This window comes from Alternaria ethzedia (assembly GCF_023757985.1).
Source record: "Alternaria ethzedia strain BMP 0044 chromosome Unknown scaffold_12, whole genome shotgun sequence".
In the NCBI taxonomy this organism is placed as follows: domain Eukaryota; kingdom Fungi; phylum Ascomycota; class Dothideomycetes; order Pleosporales; family Pleosporaceae; genus Alternaria; species Alternaria ethzedia.
Window position 1 is genome coordinate 145,463 of NW_026056205.1, and position 15,029 is coordinate 160,491.

A 15,029-nucleotide genomic window follows, 5' to 3' on the forward strand; every position below is an offset into this window, starting at 1 on the left:
GTGACATCGTACCGACACATGTTCGGGTGACCTTCCATTAAGGCACAAGGCCATGCTGCTCGCGTCTGAGGGGCCGTTGGTCGGACGGGCGACTGCAGCTAGGGCTGATGGAACTCGGTGAGCACATGAAGAAGATGAGAACTTGATCTGCATGTTGTCAGTGAGGTATATTGGAGCAAAGGGAAGCTGACTTACGTTTTGCTACTAGCTACCGGCGAAGGCCATATTCTTGTAGGTTCGAGTGAGTGCAGGTGACGACCGTGAGTGTCGAAAGTGATGTCGACGGAGATAAGGAAGTGATGCCGACCAAAATGAGGTGGATATCCGCGGCCGATATGTGCAAGTAGGAAGCTGCTGTTATTGAGATCTTGTTGATCGAGTGGCGACTTCAGCGAAAGACGACGATGGTGAATGTAACGGTCTGTTGCTCGCTGGTTTGGAAGTTGTCGCAGTACTCGCTTGCTGTTGGTAAAAGCTGAACTCACTTCCGAACGTTAGCAACACAAAACCGGGGGAGAAGCTGATATACTTGTAGCTGCTGACGGGGCGATTGGAATCTCATCCCGGGGTGAGCAAGGGGAGTACCGCTGAAGCTTGCGCAGTAGTAGCGAAGTGAGAATTGATTGCGGTCATGGTGTTTGAGGGATCATGACAAAACAAAAGTGTTTCTGAACTCGAGGAATTGAGGACAGTGTGTGATAGAAGTGATGGGGATTGGGCGGGCAGCGTTGTTTATATAGCCAACTCAGCAGCGCTCGCCTTGCTGTCACATGTCACCCAAAATAGACCCTGATTGCCCAGGCGTCGTAAACCGCGCACGCGAAAAGTGGGGCTTACGTTAGTGCTCGCAATTCCCAGACAGGTTCTCATAGTAAATAGGTGAGTTCGGGTCTTCGTCTGGCCTGCCGACGACAGCCGCTGGGACCTCGTAAAAAGGGTTGCCTAACACTAGCGTTCGAGCTCAAATTACATTGCGTCATGGCTTCGTCTTCCTGGCATGGGGGAGGTGAAGGTGAAGGTGAGGGTCGATGAGGCAACTTGTTCTCACGTACTAGTGTGCGACTACCTATCCATACATGTGTTGGCTGTATACACTGTAACAAGAATTTTACTCTTATAGCTGTAGAGAACCGCGACAATCTACTAAACTTTGCATGACGGATGTGTCGTGAAAGACTAAAGTCCACGTTTACACCAGAGTGCACCACACTCATCGAGCAAAAGGTTGCTGGGTCAATTTTGGGGTACGAATTAATGAGATCAGTATGAGAATATATCGTGTGTTCAAAGGCAAATGTCAGATGTGAAAGTTATACATTATCATAACTATATCATTAAACTAAAAGTAGATGCTAATCTCTTCTTTGGATGTAGCTATCTACTGTCCAACAACAGTAAAGCTGTCCTGGACCTTCAGGTCTCGGCTGCTCAGTCCGACCCAGATGGTGAACTCGCCCTCGGGAATGACCCACTGCTGGCTGACAATATCCCAGTAGCTCAGATCCCTGCGCTGAAGCTCAAAGCTCACGGTCTCCTTGTCGCCCTTCTCAAGGTATACCTTCTCGAAGCCGCGGAGCTGGCGGATAGGCGTACCGGCTGGGGCGGAAGAGGGAAGGCCGACGTAGAGCTGGGGAACGGTGGCACCGGCACAGTCACCGGTGTTGGCGACAGATACAGTGACGTTGTAGAGAGACTCCCACAGAGCGGGGTTGCCACCGGGCTGGATGGGCAGCTGCTCGGGCATGGATGTGATGTTGTGCTCCAGAGGGGAAGACTCGATGTCGGAGATCTCAAATGTGGTGTATGAGAGACCGAAACCGAACTCGTAACGGACAGACATGTTCTGGAGATCGAAGTGGCGGTAGTCAATCTCGAGCTTCTCGTCGAACCAGCTCTGCCAGTCGGCAAATCCGGTGGTGTTGATGGCGGTGGTGGGAGGCGCATTCCAGTCATCACCGTTCTCGGCAATGGTGTAAGGAAGGTGACCAGAGGGGTTTACGTGTCCGTACAGGATGTCAACGAGCGAGTTTCCAGACTCTTGGCCGGGGAAATGGGCAGCCAGGATAGCGGTAACGTTGGGGTGGTCAGCCCATGGCAAAGTGTTGACACCGGCAGAGTGGGTAACAACGACAGTGTTGTTGCAGTAAGAAGCGACAGACTCGACAACATCGTCACCCTCCCAGTCAGATCCCAGGTGGGCACGGTCATCGCCTTCCTCAGCCCAAGTCTTGAGCATAACAATGCAAACTTCGGGGACAGCGCGGGGAATGACAAGGGTGCTGACATTGTTGGCGATGATGTGAGTGTTGTTGAGGAAGAACTGAGTGATACCGCCATCCGCGGCGACACGGTTCTGAATGGCACGGAGAGGGGTGACCATGTAGGTGAACTGGCCGGTACCTGAGCCACCGCCAGCGAGAATGCTACCGTATTCGTAGTTCTGCTGGTTGATGACAGAGCTGCGTGCTGGGTCGCCTGCGTCGTTACCGAAGATAGCGACGTTCTGGGGAGCCTTGAGAGGCAGAGTGCGGTCGACGTTCTTGAGGAGGACGCTGCCAGCGGCACCATGGCGGCGGATAAGCTCGCCGTGGTTGCCACGGACATCACGGCTGACTTCGCCGGTGAGATTGTACTCGCGGGTCCATGTGCTACGGGGCGAGAAGGTGTTCAGATCAGCGCCTGAGGGGTCAGCCGAGGGGAAGTCTTGGTCTTGGCCGAGTTGGAAGTAAGGAGTCATGATGCGCATGACCATGTCGTCGATGCGGGAAACATCAACGGTGCCGTTGTTGACAGCAGCAGTGACGTTGCCGCCAAAGTATGAAGGGAGGCCAAAGTTCAGACCGTAGGCACCAAGTCCACCGGGCATGTTCATGTCCAGACCGGCCTCGATGGAGGCAACACCAGAGTGAGTGGCACCCCAGTCAGACATGATGTAGCCCTGGAAGCCAAGCTCAGTCTTAAGCAGACCGTTCTGCGAGGCGGAGTTCTGGCATCCGTAAGAGCCGTTGATGCGCTGGTAAGAGCACATGAAGCTGGCAGCGCGGGCCTTGGCAGCATTGGCAAAGGGCCACATGTAAAGCTCGTGCATGGTGCGGTCGTCGATGTTGGAAGAGAGAGCCGCCGTCGTCTGCTCGGTGTTGTCGTTCTCGTCTTCGTAAAGCGGGTTTCGCATGATCTCTTGCTCATTGCCAATCCAGTGCTTTGCGCAGGCTTGCACACCGGCATCCTGGATACCGTTGATGGTCTTCTCCATTGCCACACCACTGAGGTAAGGGTCAGAGGAGAATCCCTCCCAGTTACGGCCTGCATAGGCGGAACGTCCGAGAGGACCAGCGACGGGACCCAAGAAGACCTGAGAGCCCTTGGCCTTGAACTCTGCGCCCATGGCATGACCACGCTCGTACATGATGTCCTTGTCCCATGTCGCTCCGGCAGAGACACCAGCGGAGAAGACGCTGGCGTAGTCTGCAACACGAATTCCAAGAGGACCATCCTGAAGACACAGACCGGGGAAGCCAAGACGAGGGATAGCAACAATGTTGCCAACGCAAGGTCCGGCTTGACCAGTGACCATGTCAGCCTTCTCCTCAAGTGTGAGCTGGGCTACGAAAGCTTTCGCCTTCTCAAGACCCATCTCCCAGCCACCAGCGCCGGTGATGTTTGCTGCAGAGCATTAGATTGGTCACGAGCGAGGTTGGTGATGTAGGATAACTTACGCGACGGGTAGACAGCTGGTGAGGAGCCATACTCGGTCAAGATGGTGGTGTTGAGCGGCTGTACGTACTCAAACGCATCTTCATCGCGGCCACCGCCTTCGAAGTTCTGAGCATTGACTGCTGCCAGGAGGACAGAGCCCGAAAGTACGGCCGAGACAAGGGAAGGTGCCATGATTCTGGATTGTCGAAGGTGAATCGAGTGCCTTGATGACCATCATCTTTGTGCACAGCAGTACTTATATACTGCTCTTCTCTCGGCGCATGCTCGTCCGCCCGGTGGCAGTCCTCGTCCCGATCAAAAGGCTAGAAGCCGATGTGGCAGCCACCACCATGTCCCGAAGTTTGCCCGTGCGGGTTGCGGAGTCTCCACATCTCCGTACCATACCAGTGTTGTCCTGGTATTAAGGCGCACGACGTCATCTCAAGGCTGCGTAGCGGTTGCCAAGCGGGCGGTCGGACGTGTGCATGCGCGTCGGCAGATGGTTGTGGAGTAGAAAACGAAGAGGTCGGAGCCGGGAACATTGACTCGCGATGATTTGCGGGGATCGTGAGGTTGGCTCATGACTCGCGACTGAGAGTCGCCTTGCATTGCTGCTGCAGTCGAACTGGCAGGGTTAGCTTCCTGGGGACGAATCCTGGATGATGCTGCTACTGCGTACATCCACGTGCCGTGAACCACAGCTCTGGTACTGGCAGTTTGATCGAACAACGTTCCACGAAACAATCTCCGCAGAATACCGGTACACCTTCCATCACGACTCGCGCGTATGGGGAAGTGCGCGAAATACGACAGTACACGACTAAGCTCCACGCCTCCAAGCTTGTCTGTTTATCCTAAAGCGGGGCGAGATCTTGGATTTTGTGTGTTGCCGACGAAAAGTCCCGAGAGGCATCGGTAGGCATCGTCACGAGGCTCATGGGTAACAGAAATTTTCGGTGCATGGAGCAAGCGTCGGACCCAGTGGAGGTATTCGGTAGGCGCTAAGCCAGCAGAAGGAATGCACCCTTGGGAACCCCAGCATCGTGACATGGCGATCGCTCCGGAGCTCCACAAGTCACTTCCCCGCAAACGTCCTGGGCCGAAGTTGTGCCTCAAGTCGGGCTTAGATCGTCAGGTCGAGTTGTTGACAGGATAAAAACCTCGCATCGCGGTTGCCGAGAGCCGTTCATAGGTGCGGATGCTGCATTGCAATTGCCCAGGTCTACGGGTGTGTCCATGTAGGGTGCACTACATACGTAACGGTGCAGGAGTTGATGACCCAGCGGGAGGCTCTGGGCCTAGAATACGAAGTACGAACTGGTTGAGTGTGTATGAAGCTGGGCTCCGAGTACCAGGATGAGAACGTGACTTGGATTCGTAAGTGTGCGCAGATGGATAACCGGGCATCCATACAGGGAATGTCCTTCCCTTCAGCAGTGACACGAACTGGTCAGGGCTTGCACTCATGACTTCTCGGTAATTTACGAGATTTGACATTCGATAGCTTTGTACTTGACAGTTACTGGTACCCAGGTTCTGTTTTCAAGCTGCGCTGAGTCAAGAGTGTCCCTGCTTAGCAGAAAGTAGCAATGGCTATCCTTGCACAAGACCCTAGTGTAGTTGCGACATCACGATAGAATGACAAGGGAACTCTGGGTTCCACGAATGTTTGTTCGACTTCGCCTTGCATCTGCATGTCTTTCGTCCCTGATGGCATGCTTGCCTTCCACCTGGGTACAGGGTAGACTTTGGATTTCCAAACAGATTGATCAACTACAACGATCGGAACAATACCTTCTCAATGTGTCTGAACCAAAAACAGCTATATGGGGACTGGAGTAGAGAACGGAAAAGAGTTGTCTTATGCTCAATTCGTTACACGAAAGTCGCTGCTCTCGTCGTCTCGATTGATGATGTGTAATGGCTGAGACGACTAATCTAGAAGCCAAGGTGAGGGCGATATTGCTCTTGATAATTTGTGTCTGCTCACGAATATTAACAGGCTCAATGTCGGTTTGCGGATAGTATAGGTCTGCGTCGACTGCTCCAGCCGTCCTCGGAACTGAAAGCTTGAATACATGCGCCTGAACATAGCTAGGAACAAGTGTAAACATCAAGCACTGTCGGAAATATACCGCAACACTCCCAAATACGATCAATAAGTAATGCGTGAGAGGCGTACCAAGTCTTCATCGTGCCGGCAGACTTGTGTTCTCTGGTTGAATATTTGGTGTCGCGCCAGGAACGACGATTGACCAAATCAAAAGCTGTGCCGTCGCGGTGCCTCGGCTAACTGCGGTCTATCAGCGATGAGGTCGCCAAACACGCCGCGCACAACGTCGACGCTACAGCTCCAGACTTGAATACCTCTGGGCGAAAAGACTACAGAACCATTGCAGTCGCACAAAAACATCTTAGATACGATCGAAATGCCGCTCCTCCGCCTCAACCCCCGCGTCCTACACCGCGCCGTTGGAATTCGCGGCTATGCAACTGCCCAAGCCCCGGCTATAAACGTCACAAATGTCCCAGCACCACACTGCGGAAGCATACGAATACTCTCGCTCAACCGGCCCGCGGCACGCAATGCGATATCACGGCAACTGCTCACAGAGCTGACGCAACAAGTGAACAGCCTACACAATGAGGGGGACACTGGATCAACGCGGGCGTTGATATTGGCGAGCGATATAGAGACCAGTTTCTGCGCGGGCGCGGACCTCAAGGAAAGGGCTGCGTTTACCCAGGAGGAGTATGTCTAGGTTCTACGATGGTCACATGAGACGAGCGACGGCTAACAGATGGCAGTACATCCAACTTTCTCACAACACTGCGCGGAACATTCGCGTCGATTTCGCAATTACCCATCCCCACAATCTCTGCTTTAGCAGCACCGGCTTTCGGTGGCGGTCTCGAGCTAGCTCTCACCACACACATGCGCGTCTTCGCCTCTACCACGACCGTCGCCCTCCCCGAGACGCGTCTCGCCATCCTTCCTGGCGCGGGAGGAACATATCGTCTGCCTGCTTTGATCGGCCTCTCACGCGCACGAGACATGATCTTGACAGGCCGCCGTGTTGCAGCGCCAGAAGCCTATTTTCTGGGGTTATGCGACCGGTTAGTAGAGATCACGGCAGAGGATGTGCAACAAGAAGGGGCTGCGCGGAAGAAGGTCCTGAACGAAGCGATTAGACTGGCGAGGGAAATATGTGAAGGTGGACCGATAGCGATCAAGGCCGCGCTTCAAGCGGTTGAAGGATGCGCGTTGGGCGAGAAGGCTGAGAATGCTGCATACGAGCTTGTAGTCAGGACAAAGGATAGGGATGAGGCGCTTGTCGCGTTCAAGGAGAAGAGAAAACCCGTGTTCAAGGGAGAATAATCGAATGTTAGTAGCGCTGGTCAAGTGCTGAGAGATGCGCCTCTGGCCTGAGTCAACATGCTTCATTGATGCCCTGTACGAGTGCGATACACGCTGCTTCACATCTTGCTCTTGATCTCCTCCAGCAGCTTGCTCAATTCGCTCTTGTCCGCTTCCTTAGTTGGCCACTCAATCCCGAGACCCTCCTGTTGGTTCGGCTTTGGGATTAGGTGGAAGTGTACGTGATCCACGACCTGGTGGGCAATCCTTCCATTGTTCTGTAGGATGTTGTAGTCTTGGATGTTCTGCGCGATAGCAATTCGCTTCGTGACGGAGAGGACTTCGGCGAGCTGGTCGTCGGGAATGTCGTGGAGCTTTGCGCCGTGGTGTTTGGGGATGATCAGCTAGGCGGCACGTTAGTTTTGGCTGGTTGATACTGGAGGGACTAGAAAGCATACAGAGTGGCCTTTGCTCAAAGGACCGATGTCAAGGAAAGCAAGTGTCTTCTCGCTCTCGAAGATCTTCATCGAAGGGATCTCGCCTGGTCCTTCTGTGAGCCATTGTCGATTGAGAGAATAGCCAAGCTAAGAGGTTGTTACCCTTGATGATCTTGCAGAAGATGCATGCAGCGGAGGACATTGTGGTACTCGTAGAATGGATAGTTGGTTGGTTGGTACGGGTCTGGTTGGTGAATGAAGATGACGCAGCGAGCTTATGCTTTGAGAGCGAAGTGGGGTTGACCGAGGGACATGTGGGGTAGCTGTTTAGCGGGACGGTTCCGCCGTGCTTCACATGTATATTCCAATCACGATCGTATGCTCATGAACACTACTGCACTGGTTGTAGAAGCATTCATCCTCTCAAGTATAGCTACCCTATGTTCTCGCGGGTCATGACTTTGCCCACTTCCACGATGGGCACTCAAAGTTCGCATAGCATCTAAACTCGTTGCTCAGTCCTTTGGCGTGCTTGATCTCGTAATCAGTCGTCTTGGTTCCTACTTTCCCGTATAGTTTGTCTGTAACCAGGCTTTCCATACGCTCGCCAGTGCAGACAATGAGACGCAGTGAATCTTGCGTCCATGACTTCGCTAGCCATCGCACGGTCAAAGCAGCTATGTTGTGTTAGCGACATCGAACCTACGGTTGTTGGAGACATATCATGAAAGTACCTTTAGTTTGACAATCTTGACTTAGAAATGGCGGGTCGCAAATGATGACATCGAATGAGGCCTTCATCTCAGCTGGTAGTTGGATCGCCTTCTCGAAGTCGTAGCGCACGAACTCTTTGAAGACGGCAAAGCGCTCGTCAAACTCCAGCAATTTGATCTGCGGCCGGCACTTGACTTCACCCGAGTTCTAACGAAGTCAGCTTTTCTCCTCTTGCGCTTCCAGATCACTTACCAGTAGATTTTTCAACTGGATGAAAGCACTCGGCGCAGACACGACTGCTATCCTTGTCTCATCTGTCGCACCATCCAGAAGCTGTCGCGCAAGCACCATAGCGGTCTCGTCGCTATACCAAAATTGACTTGCATTCCAGTCTTCCGTGAAGGCGTCCATGGACAACTTCCCTTCGAAGTCATCCTCGGCTTGGCCTTTTAGTTCTTCAAACTGCTTTTGTCGTGCATCCCGCTCGCCATAAAATTCTTTCAGCGCGGCAAGAGCATCGCCGGAGAGCTGTCTTCATCTGTTAGCATCTGGGCTGCGATCAGCTAGTAAGACCTACGGCATCTCATCGTCGTCTTCGATTGGCGCCATGTTGAGTTTGGCCCAAGGCAGGTTGCCGCACAGTGTACCTGAAAAGTGATAGTTTGGTTGCGTCGTATCCCACTATCGATAACAATGTGCCTCGGCTGTGCTGGTCCAGCTGTAACCTGAGGGAGCGACCATGCGCCCGCGATTGCGATGGCCGTCAGCTACCTCTAGCACACGCGCACTCTACTCAAAGATGGCAGAATCTTTGGTATCGCTTCCAGAGGTTGAGCAGGTCAGCGATCGGGTTATCAGGGTTCTGAGCGGCAACCCCAGCAAGGTGAGCGCCGTTATCATCTAAGGGACGGCGCGATCTGACAAAGCTCAAGTTCACGCTGCAAGGTACATGCGGTTGCAATATTACGGTCAATATGTTCTAAGTAAATTAGGCACGAACACGTACATAGTTGGTCGTGGCGCATCACGACTGCTCATTGACACTGGCGAAGGCAAACCACAATGGATTGCCTCGATCAAAGCGCTCCTTTCAAAGGAGAACATCGCCATCGATAAAGTGCTATTGACGCACTGGCACCACGATCATATCCAAGGCGTCCCCGACCTACTCGCGCACTCTCCCGACACGAAGGTCTACAAGAACGATCCGCGCGACGACTGGCTCGCGATAAGTGATGGGCAGAAGTTCGAGACGGAAGGCGCAACCCTACGTGCCTTCTTCTGCCCGGGACATACCACAGACCACACAGCTTTCGTGTTGGAGGAAGAAGATGCCATGTTCACGGCGGACAACGTATTGGGTCAGGGCACAGCCGTATTCGAAGATCTGGCAGCGTACATGAAGAGCCTCGACGCCATGTCGACGCAGTTTAGAGGTCGCGCATATCCCGGTCATGGGCCTGTCATCGAAGATGGCCCATCAAAAATCACTGAGTATATAAAACACCGCAAGCAGCGTGAGAAACAGGTGTTGGATGTACTTGCGGAGAGTCAAGGCATGGGTTCTATGGATATTGTGAAGGTAATATACAAGGAGTACCCTGAGAATCTCTGGGAACCGGCGGAGAGGGGGATACGCCAGATTCTCGACAAGCTGAAGCAGGAGGGCAAGGTGGGCGGTGACAAACTGTGGGTACTTAGTGGGAAGAGTAGTACTTAGATGTTCCAATGACACATAGTTTGACATGGCTAAATTCTGATAAGCGCCCAAGTGACTTAACTGCGCCCCACCACGCCCAAGTTCATGTACGAAGACCCAAATCATTCCGCAGTGCGAACCTAGCACAACTCATCCTAATCATAGATGCATCAAATGCAAAATTCCTTATCAAACCATCAGTCGCGGTGCCAGAGTGGTTAATGGGTTAGACTTGAATTCTTCATTCAGTCATCTAATGGCTTCGGCCTCGCAAGGTACATACACCCAAACCACACATCAGAGCCCCATCTAACAGAGTCGCTAAGTTCGAATCTTGTCCGCGACGTTGTATTTAATGCCTGTAGACAGTGGCATCTTTTTTGCGCGGTTGTGGTTGAGGTTGAGGGTGAAATGGTGGAGTTTTGGGGCCACCCAACCGCCCAACTTTTTGCACCACCACGACACTAAGACTTGTAATCTTGTAACAATTACCGCTTACTGCGCTGCACAAACACAAACTATAATAATACTTCAAGGTTCACAACAAATGTCCATCTTCTCAGAAGGTCAATACCTAGGTACCCCATGACTCCTTTTGCACTTTCCAAAAGTACCACCACCTTGTGCTGCTATTTTCCTAGCATACAAACCTTCCTGGCCTGGCTTGCTTACTATCCTACGATTTGCTTTTGCTCATTTACTTTTTGATACCTTGGTGCATCGCGTGGTAAGACGTCGCGATGAGATAGCAAGCCACCGGTATACGAAGAACGGGCTTGTAACGCACCCCTGTCGCTTACTTGGTTCTACTCTAGAGCCTCTTCATGTATGCTTGAACAAGTACTAGCTGTCCATAGAGTTGACTACATCGTTGTCCACACGCGCAACGGCACGAGAAGTGGTCATAATTCCGTGTTGCATTTCCGGGTTTTGCTACATACATACTATTATAACTCAGTGAGTATAAAATGTCTAGGACAATGTACACTTCTAGTAAGAAAATAGTCCTAACAAATCTTTTGAGGATGCGACACAAATTGTTGCCGCCCCTGGTGAGGGCTGCGCCCACTTGCCATCACGGCCTAGGTCCTCGCTTACTCAATGGCGTTCTTGCCCCAGACCCCGCGCAATTGCACACCCAAGTGCGCATCTTACCAGCGACGATACGCCAGGCTGTCACCCTCGGAACGCGACAAAAGTCATGGATCTGACTGACGATGCCGAAAGCATGGTGCAAGATCACACCGATGCTGATGACGACATCGAAATCACACAGAGCGGCGATGGTATCTCACAGCCTACGAACGCGCGCATTCAAGTGTCGAAGACTTTCCGGCAAGTTTGTCTGTAAAGGGATGTGTAGACAGAACTAACTAGAATGGCCTAGTCTGAGAGGACCCATGATCACGCTCGTGATCGGACCAGCGCACGAGGCTGTGTCGATCCAAGTCCATCAAGATATTCTTACAAGAACTTCTGAATTCTTCGCCCGAGCCCTGAAGCCTGAATGGGCGGCCATGCGGGAGAGGCCGGATCATATTGAGCTACCCGCTTACACAGTAAAAGATGTTGAAACCTACGCACACTGGTTGTACTCTGGAAAAGTACCAGCCAGGTGCTTCGATCTCTATCGAACCTTCGAAGATGGCGAGGAAAACAATCCAGTTTGGATCGACCTTGCGACCGCATACGTGTTTGGTGAGCAGATACTAGACCGACATTACCAGCAGACTGTTCTCAACACCATGGCTGGTGTACAAAATGATAGTTATGATGACGAAGATAAGCCACCGGACCAAAGAATCATCAATACGCCAGATTTTCCTTCTGAGGAGGCTATATGTGTTCTTTACCGTGGCACGCCCGAAAGTTCGCCCATCAGAGCGTTAGTGGCGGACATGTGTGCATATGCTACCCTTCAGGACGAGGATCGAAAGCCAGACTTCAATCGCTTGCCTCGCGAAGCATTGGTGGACGTCCTGGATGCAATACCAAAGATAAATCTGAGACAGAAACTTTCGCGCCCATGGGAAGAGTGGACGGAAGGTTATTGGCCTATGCTGACCGAAGTCTGAGAAATGTATGTTCTGCTACCAGTTTGTATTCGTTCGTGCGCTATCGCAAATCTAATTCACTCTAGCCGACCTCGCAGCAATCCGTGGACTCACAACTTCTCTCGCCACCGCAGATATGTTTCAACATGTTACTAGCATACAACATTGGTTTCCGCCATTCACCGATGACAACACCATCAGCGACTAAAGGGTGGCGATTTTCCTGCTGTACACTATTCAGGCAAGAGAAACTATGTAACACCAACCTCCGTCCCTCTCATAGGACAAGGTCGCGTAGAGCCTACGTCAACGTTAGATTGCCTACTTTGTATAGTGTTGCTTCAACGTATCCTGCAGCCCTGTTTAGGTTTTGCCTTCCAATGAGATCTGCATGTGCTCACAGCATATGCGCGTCTCTGGTACGAGGTGTCTTCTCTCTAGTAATAAGAGGGAGCTCATCGTGCGGCACTGGGGCCTTTCAAAGTTCGATTCGTCAATGAAGACTTTCCTCACGATACAAACTAGACTAGCAGGCTTCCTCGTTTGCATATAAGAGATTGTTGCTTTGTTGAACGCATGGTGCATGAATGCGGGCACAATGCAGTTAAGTAACACAGTATATGATTGCGATGCGGGTGTATCTCCCAAGCACCTTGTTTCACAGTATGCAGCAGTATATACTCTTCTAAATGTTCTAGATTTGAAAACAAGCCATGAAGTTCGGTGCGTCCCACTACAAAAGGTTACACCTTAGAGGTTTGACGATGCCTGGAAGATATTCAGCGCACGCTACGATGCGCGATTGTGAATGTCTTTCACTTCAGTTGCATTTCACTCATCACCGCTACCGCAACCACGCTAGACAATGTATCGCAGTGCCCGATGGCTGTCTCTAATAGGTGCGTGCACTTGCGCCGACCGACTGAGTAGCTGTCGTTCTGCCACTCCCCTAGCCTATATAAACCCTCGGTTCCTCCGCTCAACACCTCAACACCGCACTGCTTTACACTGCTCCACTCAACCAGAAGTTCCATCAAACTCCATCAAGAGTCACCTGAGCTCCTTCCCAAGCAAACATCAGCAATCATAAAGATGGGAGGCAAGAATAAGAAGAAGGGCGCCTCCGGCGCCGATGGGGTGGCCAGCTCGAGCAAGAAAAAGAAGGGACGGGGCGGCATGAGCGACAAGCAAGAAGAGAACAAGACCAGAACCTTGGAGGACCTTAACTCTTCCTCAGCTTGGGATCGTGATGATGCCGAAGACGATGTGACACGCGAACCGGATGACGTTGTCGAAACTTCCGAAGAGCCCATCGAATCCCGTCCGACTATAGAACAGGCACAGGATATCACTGAAACTGAGCCAGTAAAGAACGACGACCCGCAGGACGAGGTTCCACAGCAAGAGCCCGATGTCGCGGAGACTGAGATACCTTGGACTACGACGCCATCAACGCGAAAGAACAAGGCAAGCAACGTATCAGACGCTGGAGATGTCTCTAGTGATACCCTTCCGCATAGCCAAGCCCCTACCGAATCATGGTCGTTTGGTGAGAAAGGCGTCACAGATGTTGCGAAGTCTCAAGATGCTGGGAAGCTCCAAGATACCACGAGCTTTCAAGACGATCTAGGCGATAAGCTCCAGCATCTTTCGCTCGAAACACAGACATCACAAGAAGTCATGAAAACAACAGATGGCGAAGAGAAGCAGGATACGATCGTTGCAGCTGATAATGCTGTGCGCCGGCCAAAGGTCGAGGATGAAGCAGCACCTGGAAATTCTAGCGACGAGTCATCAGCTCCTCTCGAAGCTCATCGGGCGCTATCACCACCGCCTCTCGAATCACAGCTTGAAGAAACCCATGAGCCTACCGAGAATCTGGGAAACAAAGCACGAGCGTCGACCGAATTGCCTGCCCAAAAGCCGAAGCCCAACGATCGACTTGCACCATCTACTCAGGAAATGGTAAAGCAGCCTGCGACTGCTCTAACCCTTGCTGTTAAGCCCCAACTGCCGAGCAAGCCTCAGTCCTCTACCGAGGTCCAACAAACTCAAGCACCACCACCGGCACAGTTGCAGCAGCCTCCCAAGGCCAAGCCACCCACTCAAGTTCAACACACCCAACCACCACCGCCGGCACAGCCTCCCAAGGCCAAGGCGCCTATTCAGGCTCAGACACAATCACCGGCACAGTCACAACGGCCTAGCAAGTCTAAGACTTCTGTTCAAGTTCAAGGCACCCAAACAGAACCCTGGACACCTCCGCTGCCCCCAGTCACGCCTAGGAACCCTACCCGAGACCAGGGCACCCAGACAAAGCCATGGACGCCTCCACTGCCTCCAGTCGAGCCCAAAAAACCTACACGAGACCAGGGCACCCAGACAGAGCCATGGGTCGAGCCACAGCCGCCGGCCAAACGCGAAACCATCACCCACAACCAAGGCGCCCAGACACAAGTTTCGTCTTCGTCAGCCCCGAAGCCGAAGTCTCATGGTAGGACGGAGCCTCCTCTTCGAGGGATCCTGAAAAAGTCTACCGCTTCGCCGTCAGCTTCCACTGGGCCGCAGAACCAAGAAATCGAGATCCCCCATGGCCCGCGAGCACCACGACCTTCCAATTCCGCCACGCCATCAGCTTCCACCGGGCCGCAGAATCAAGGAAGCGGCTTTCCCTATGGTCGGCCAGCACCGCCGCCTAACGGTCTCGCACAGTCTAGCGAGAACCGGCGATCGTTGGAAGCAGAGGGGGTCAAACATAACAGGCGTTATTTTGATTATGTGTATGAATCAGAAAGCGGACCACCACTCGGAAGATCCAGTTCACCTCAACGATACCTGACCCAAGCGCGATCTGGTTTAGTTGTAGAGCTGGTTGTAAATCATCAGTATGATAAAGCCGTAGAAGTTCACCAACATACCCTGGAGAGGAACACGGATTGGTTCTCTATACATGGAGACTTCTCCTCAGCTTCTGGAAGACTACGGACCCACTTCGTGGGCGAACAATTCTCCATCCGAGTCATCGAAGAATACGCGATGTGGCTAAATCGTGGAGTGCTTCCTACCATGGC

At 52.4% G+C, this 15,029-nt stretch overlaps 7 protein-coding genes and 1 non-coding gene across 8 annotated transcripts; 5 read left to right on the plus strand and 3 right to left on the minus strand.

Moving 5' to 3' along the window:
- Positions 1-1,378: 1,378 nt before the first annotated feature.
- Positions 1,379-3,888, minus strand: J4E87_005596 (uncharacterized protein; the record flags this gene model as incomplete). Its single annotated transcript, XM_049377205.1, has 2 exons — positions 1,379-3,663; positions 3,717-3,888. 2 exons carry the CDS (start codon positions 3,886-3,888, stop codon positions 1,379-1,381), a joined length of 2,457 nt encoding a protein of 818 aa, XP_049232831.1.
- A 2,237-nt stretch (positions 3,889-6,125) lies between these two features.
- J4E87_005597 (uncharacterized protein) lies at positions 6,126-7,075 on the plus strand (the record flags this gene model as incomplete). The annotated part of the gene is made up of 2 exons (XM_049377206.1): positions 6,126-6,448; positions 6,505-7,075. 2 exons carry the CDS (start codon positions 6,126-6,128, stop codon positions 7,073-7,075), a joined length of 894 nt encoding a protein of 297 aa, XP_049232832.1.
- Positions 7,076-7,173: 98 nt separating this feature from the next.
- J4E87_005598 (uncharacterized protein) lies at positions 7,174-7,693 on the minus strand (the record flags this gene model as incomplete). Its single annotated transcript, XM_049377207.1, has 3 exons — positions 7,174-7,458; positions 7,513-7,595; positions 7,654-7,693. The coding sequence occupies 3 exons, from the start codon at positions 7,691-7,693 to the stop codon at positions 7,174-7,176; spliced, it is 408 nt and encodes a 135-aa protein (XP_049232833.1).
- A 251-nt stretch (positions 7,694-7,944) lies between these two features.
- On the minus strand, positions 7,945-8,814 carry J4E87_005599 (uncharacterized protein; the record flags this gene model as incomplete). The annotated part of the gene is made up of 4 exons (XM_049377208.1): positions 7,945-8,168; positions 8,226-8,412; positions 8,458-8,737; positions 8,783-8,814. 4 exons carry the CDS (start codon positions 8,812-8,814, stop codon positions 7,945-7,947), a joined length of 723 nt encoding a protein of 240 aa, XP_049232834.1.
- Positions 8,815-9,004: 190 nt separating this feature from the next.
- J4E87_005600 (uncharacterized protein) lies at positions 9,005-9,925 on the plus strand (the record flags this gene model as incomplete). Its single annotated transcript, XM_049377209.1, has 3 exons — positions 9,005-9,088; positions 9,138-9,150; positions 9,216-9,925. 3 exons carry the CDS (start codon positions 9,005-9,007, stop codon positions 9,923-9,925), a joined length of 807 nt encoding a protein of 268 aa, XP_049232835.1.
- A 179-nt stretch (positions 9,926-10,104) lies between these two features.
- On the plus strand, positions 10,105-10,250 carry J4E87_005601. The gene has a single exon. It is a non-coding gene; the product is annotated as a tRNA-Ser (tRNA).
- An 855-nt stretch (positions 10,251-11,105) lies between these two features.
- On the plus strand, positions 11,106-11,979 carry J4E87_005602 (uncharacterized protein; the record flags this gene model as incomplete). Its single annotated transcript, XM_049377210.1, has 2 exons — positions 11,106-11,251; positions 11,292-11,979. 2 exons carry the CDS (start codon positions 11,106-11,108, stop codon positions 11,977-11,979), a joined length of 834 nt encoding a protein of 277 aa, XP_049232836.1.
- Positions 11,980-12,671: 692 nt separating this feature from the next.
- On the plus strand, positions 12,672-14,243 carry J4E87_005603 (uncharacterized protein; the record flags this gene model as incomplete). The annotated part of the gene is made up of 3 exons (XM_049377211.1): positions 12,672-12,676; positions 12,984-14,030; positions 14,207-14,243. 3 exons carry the CDS (start codon positions 12,672-12,674, stop codon positions 14,241-14,243), a joined length of 1,089 nt encoding a protein of 362 aa, XP_049232837.1.
- Positions 14,244-15,029: the final 786 nt, after the last annotated feature.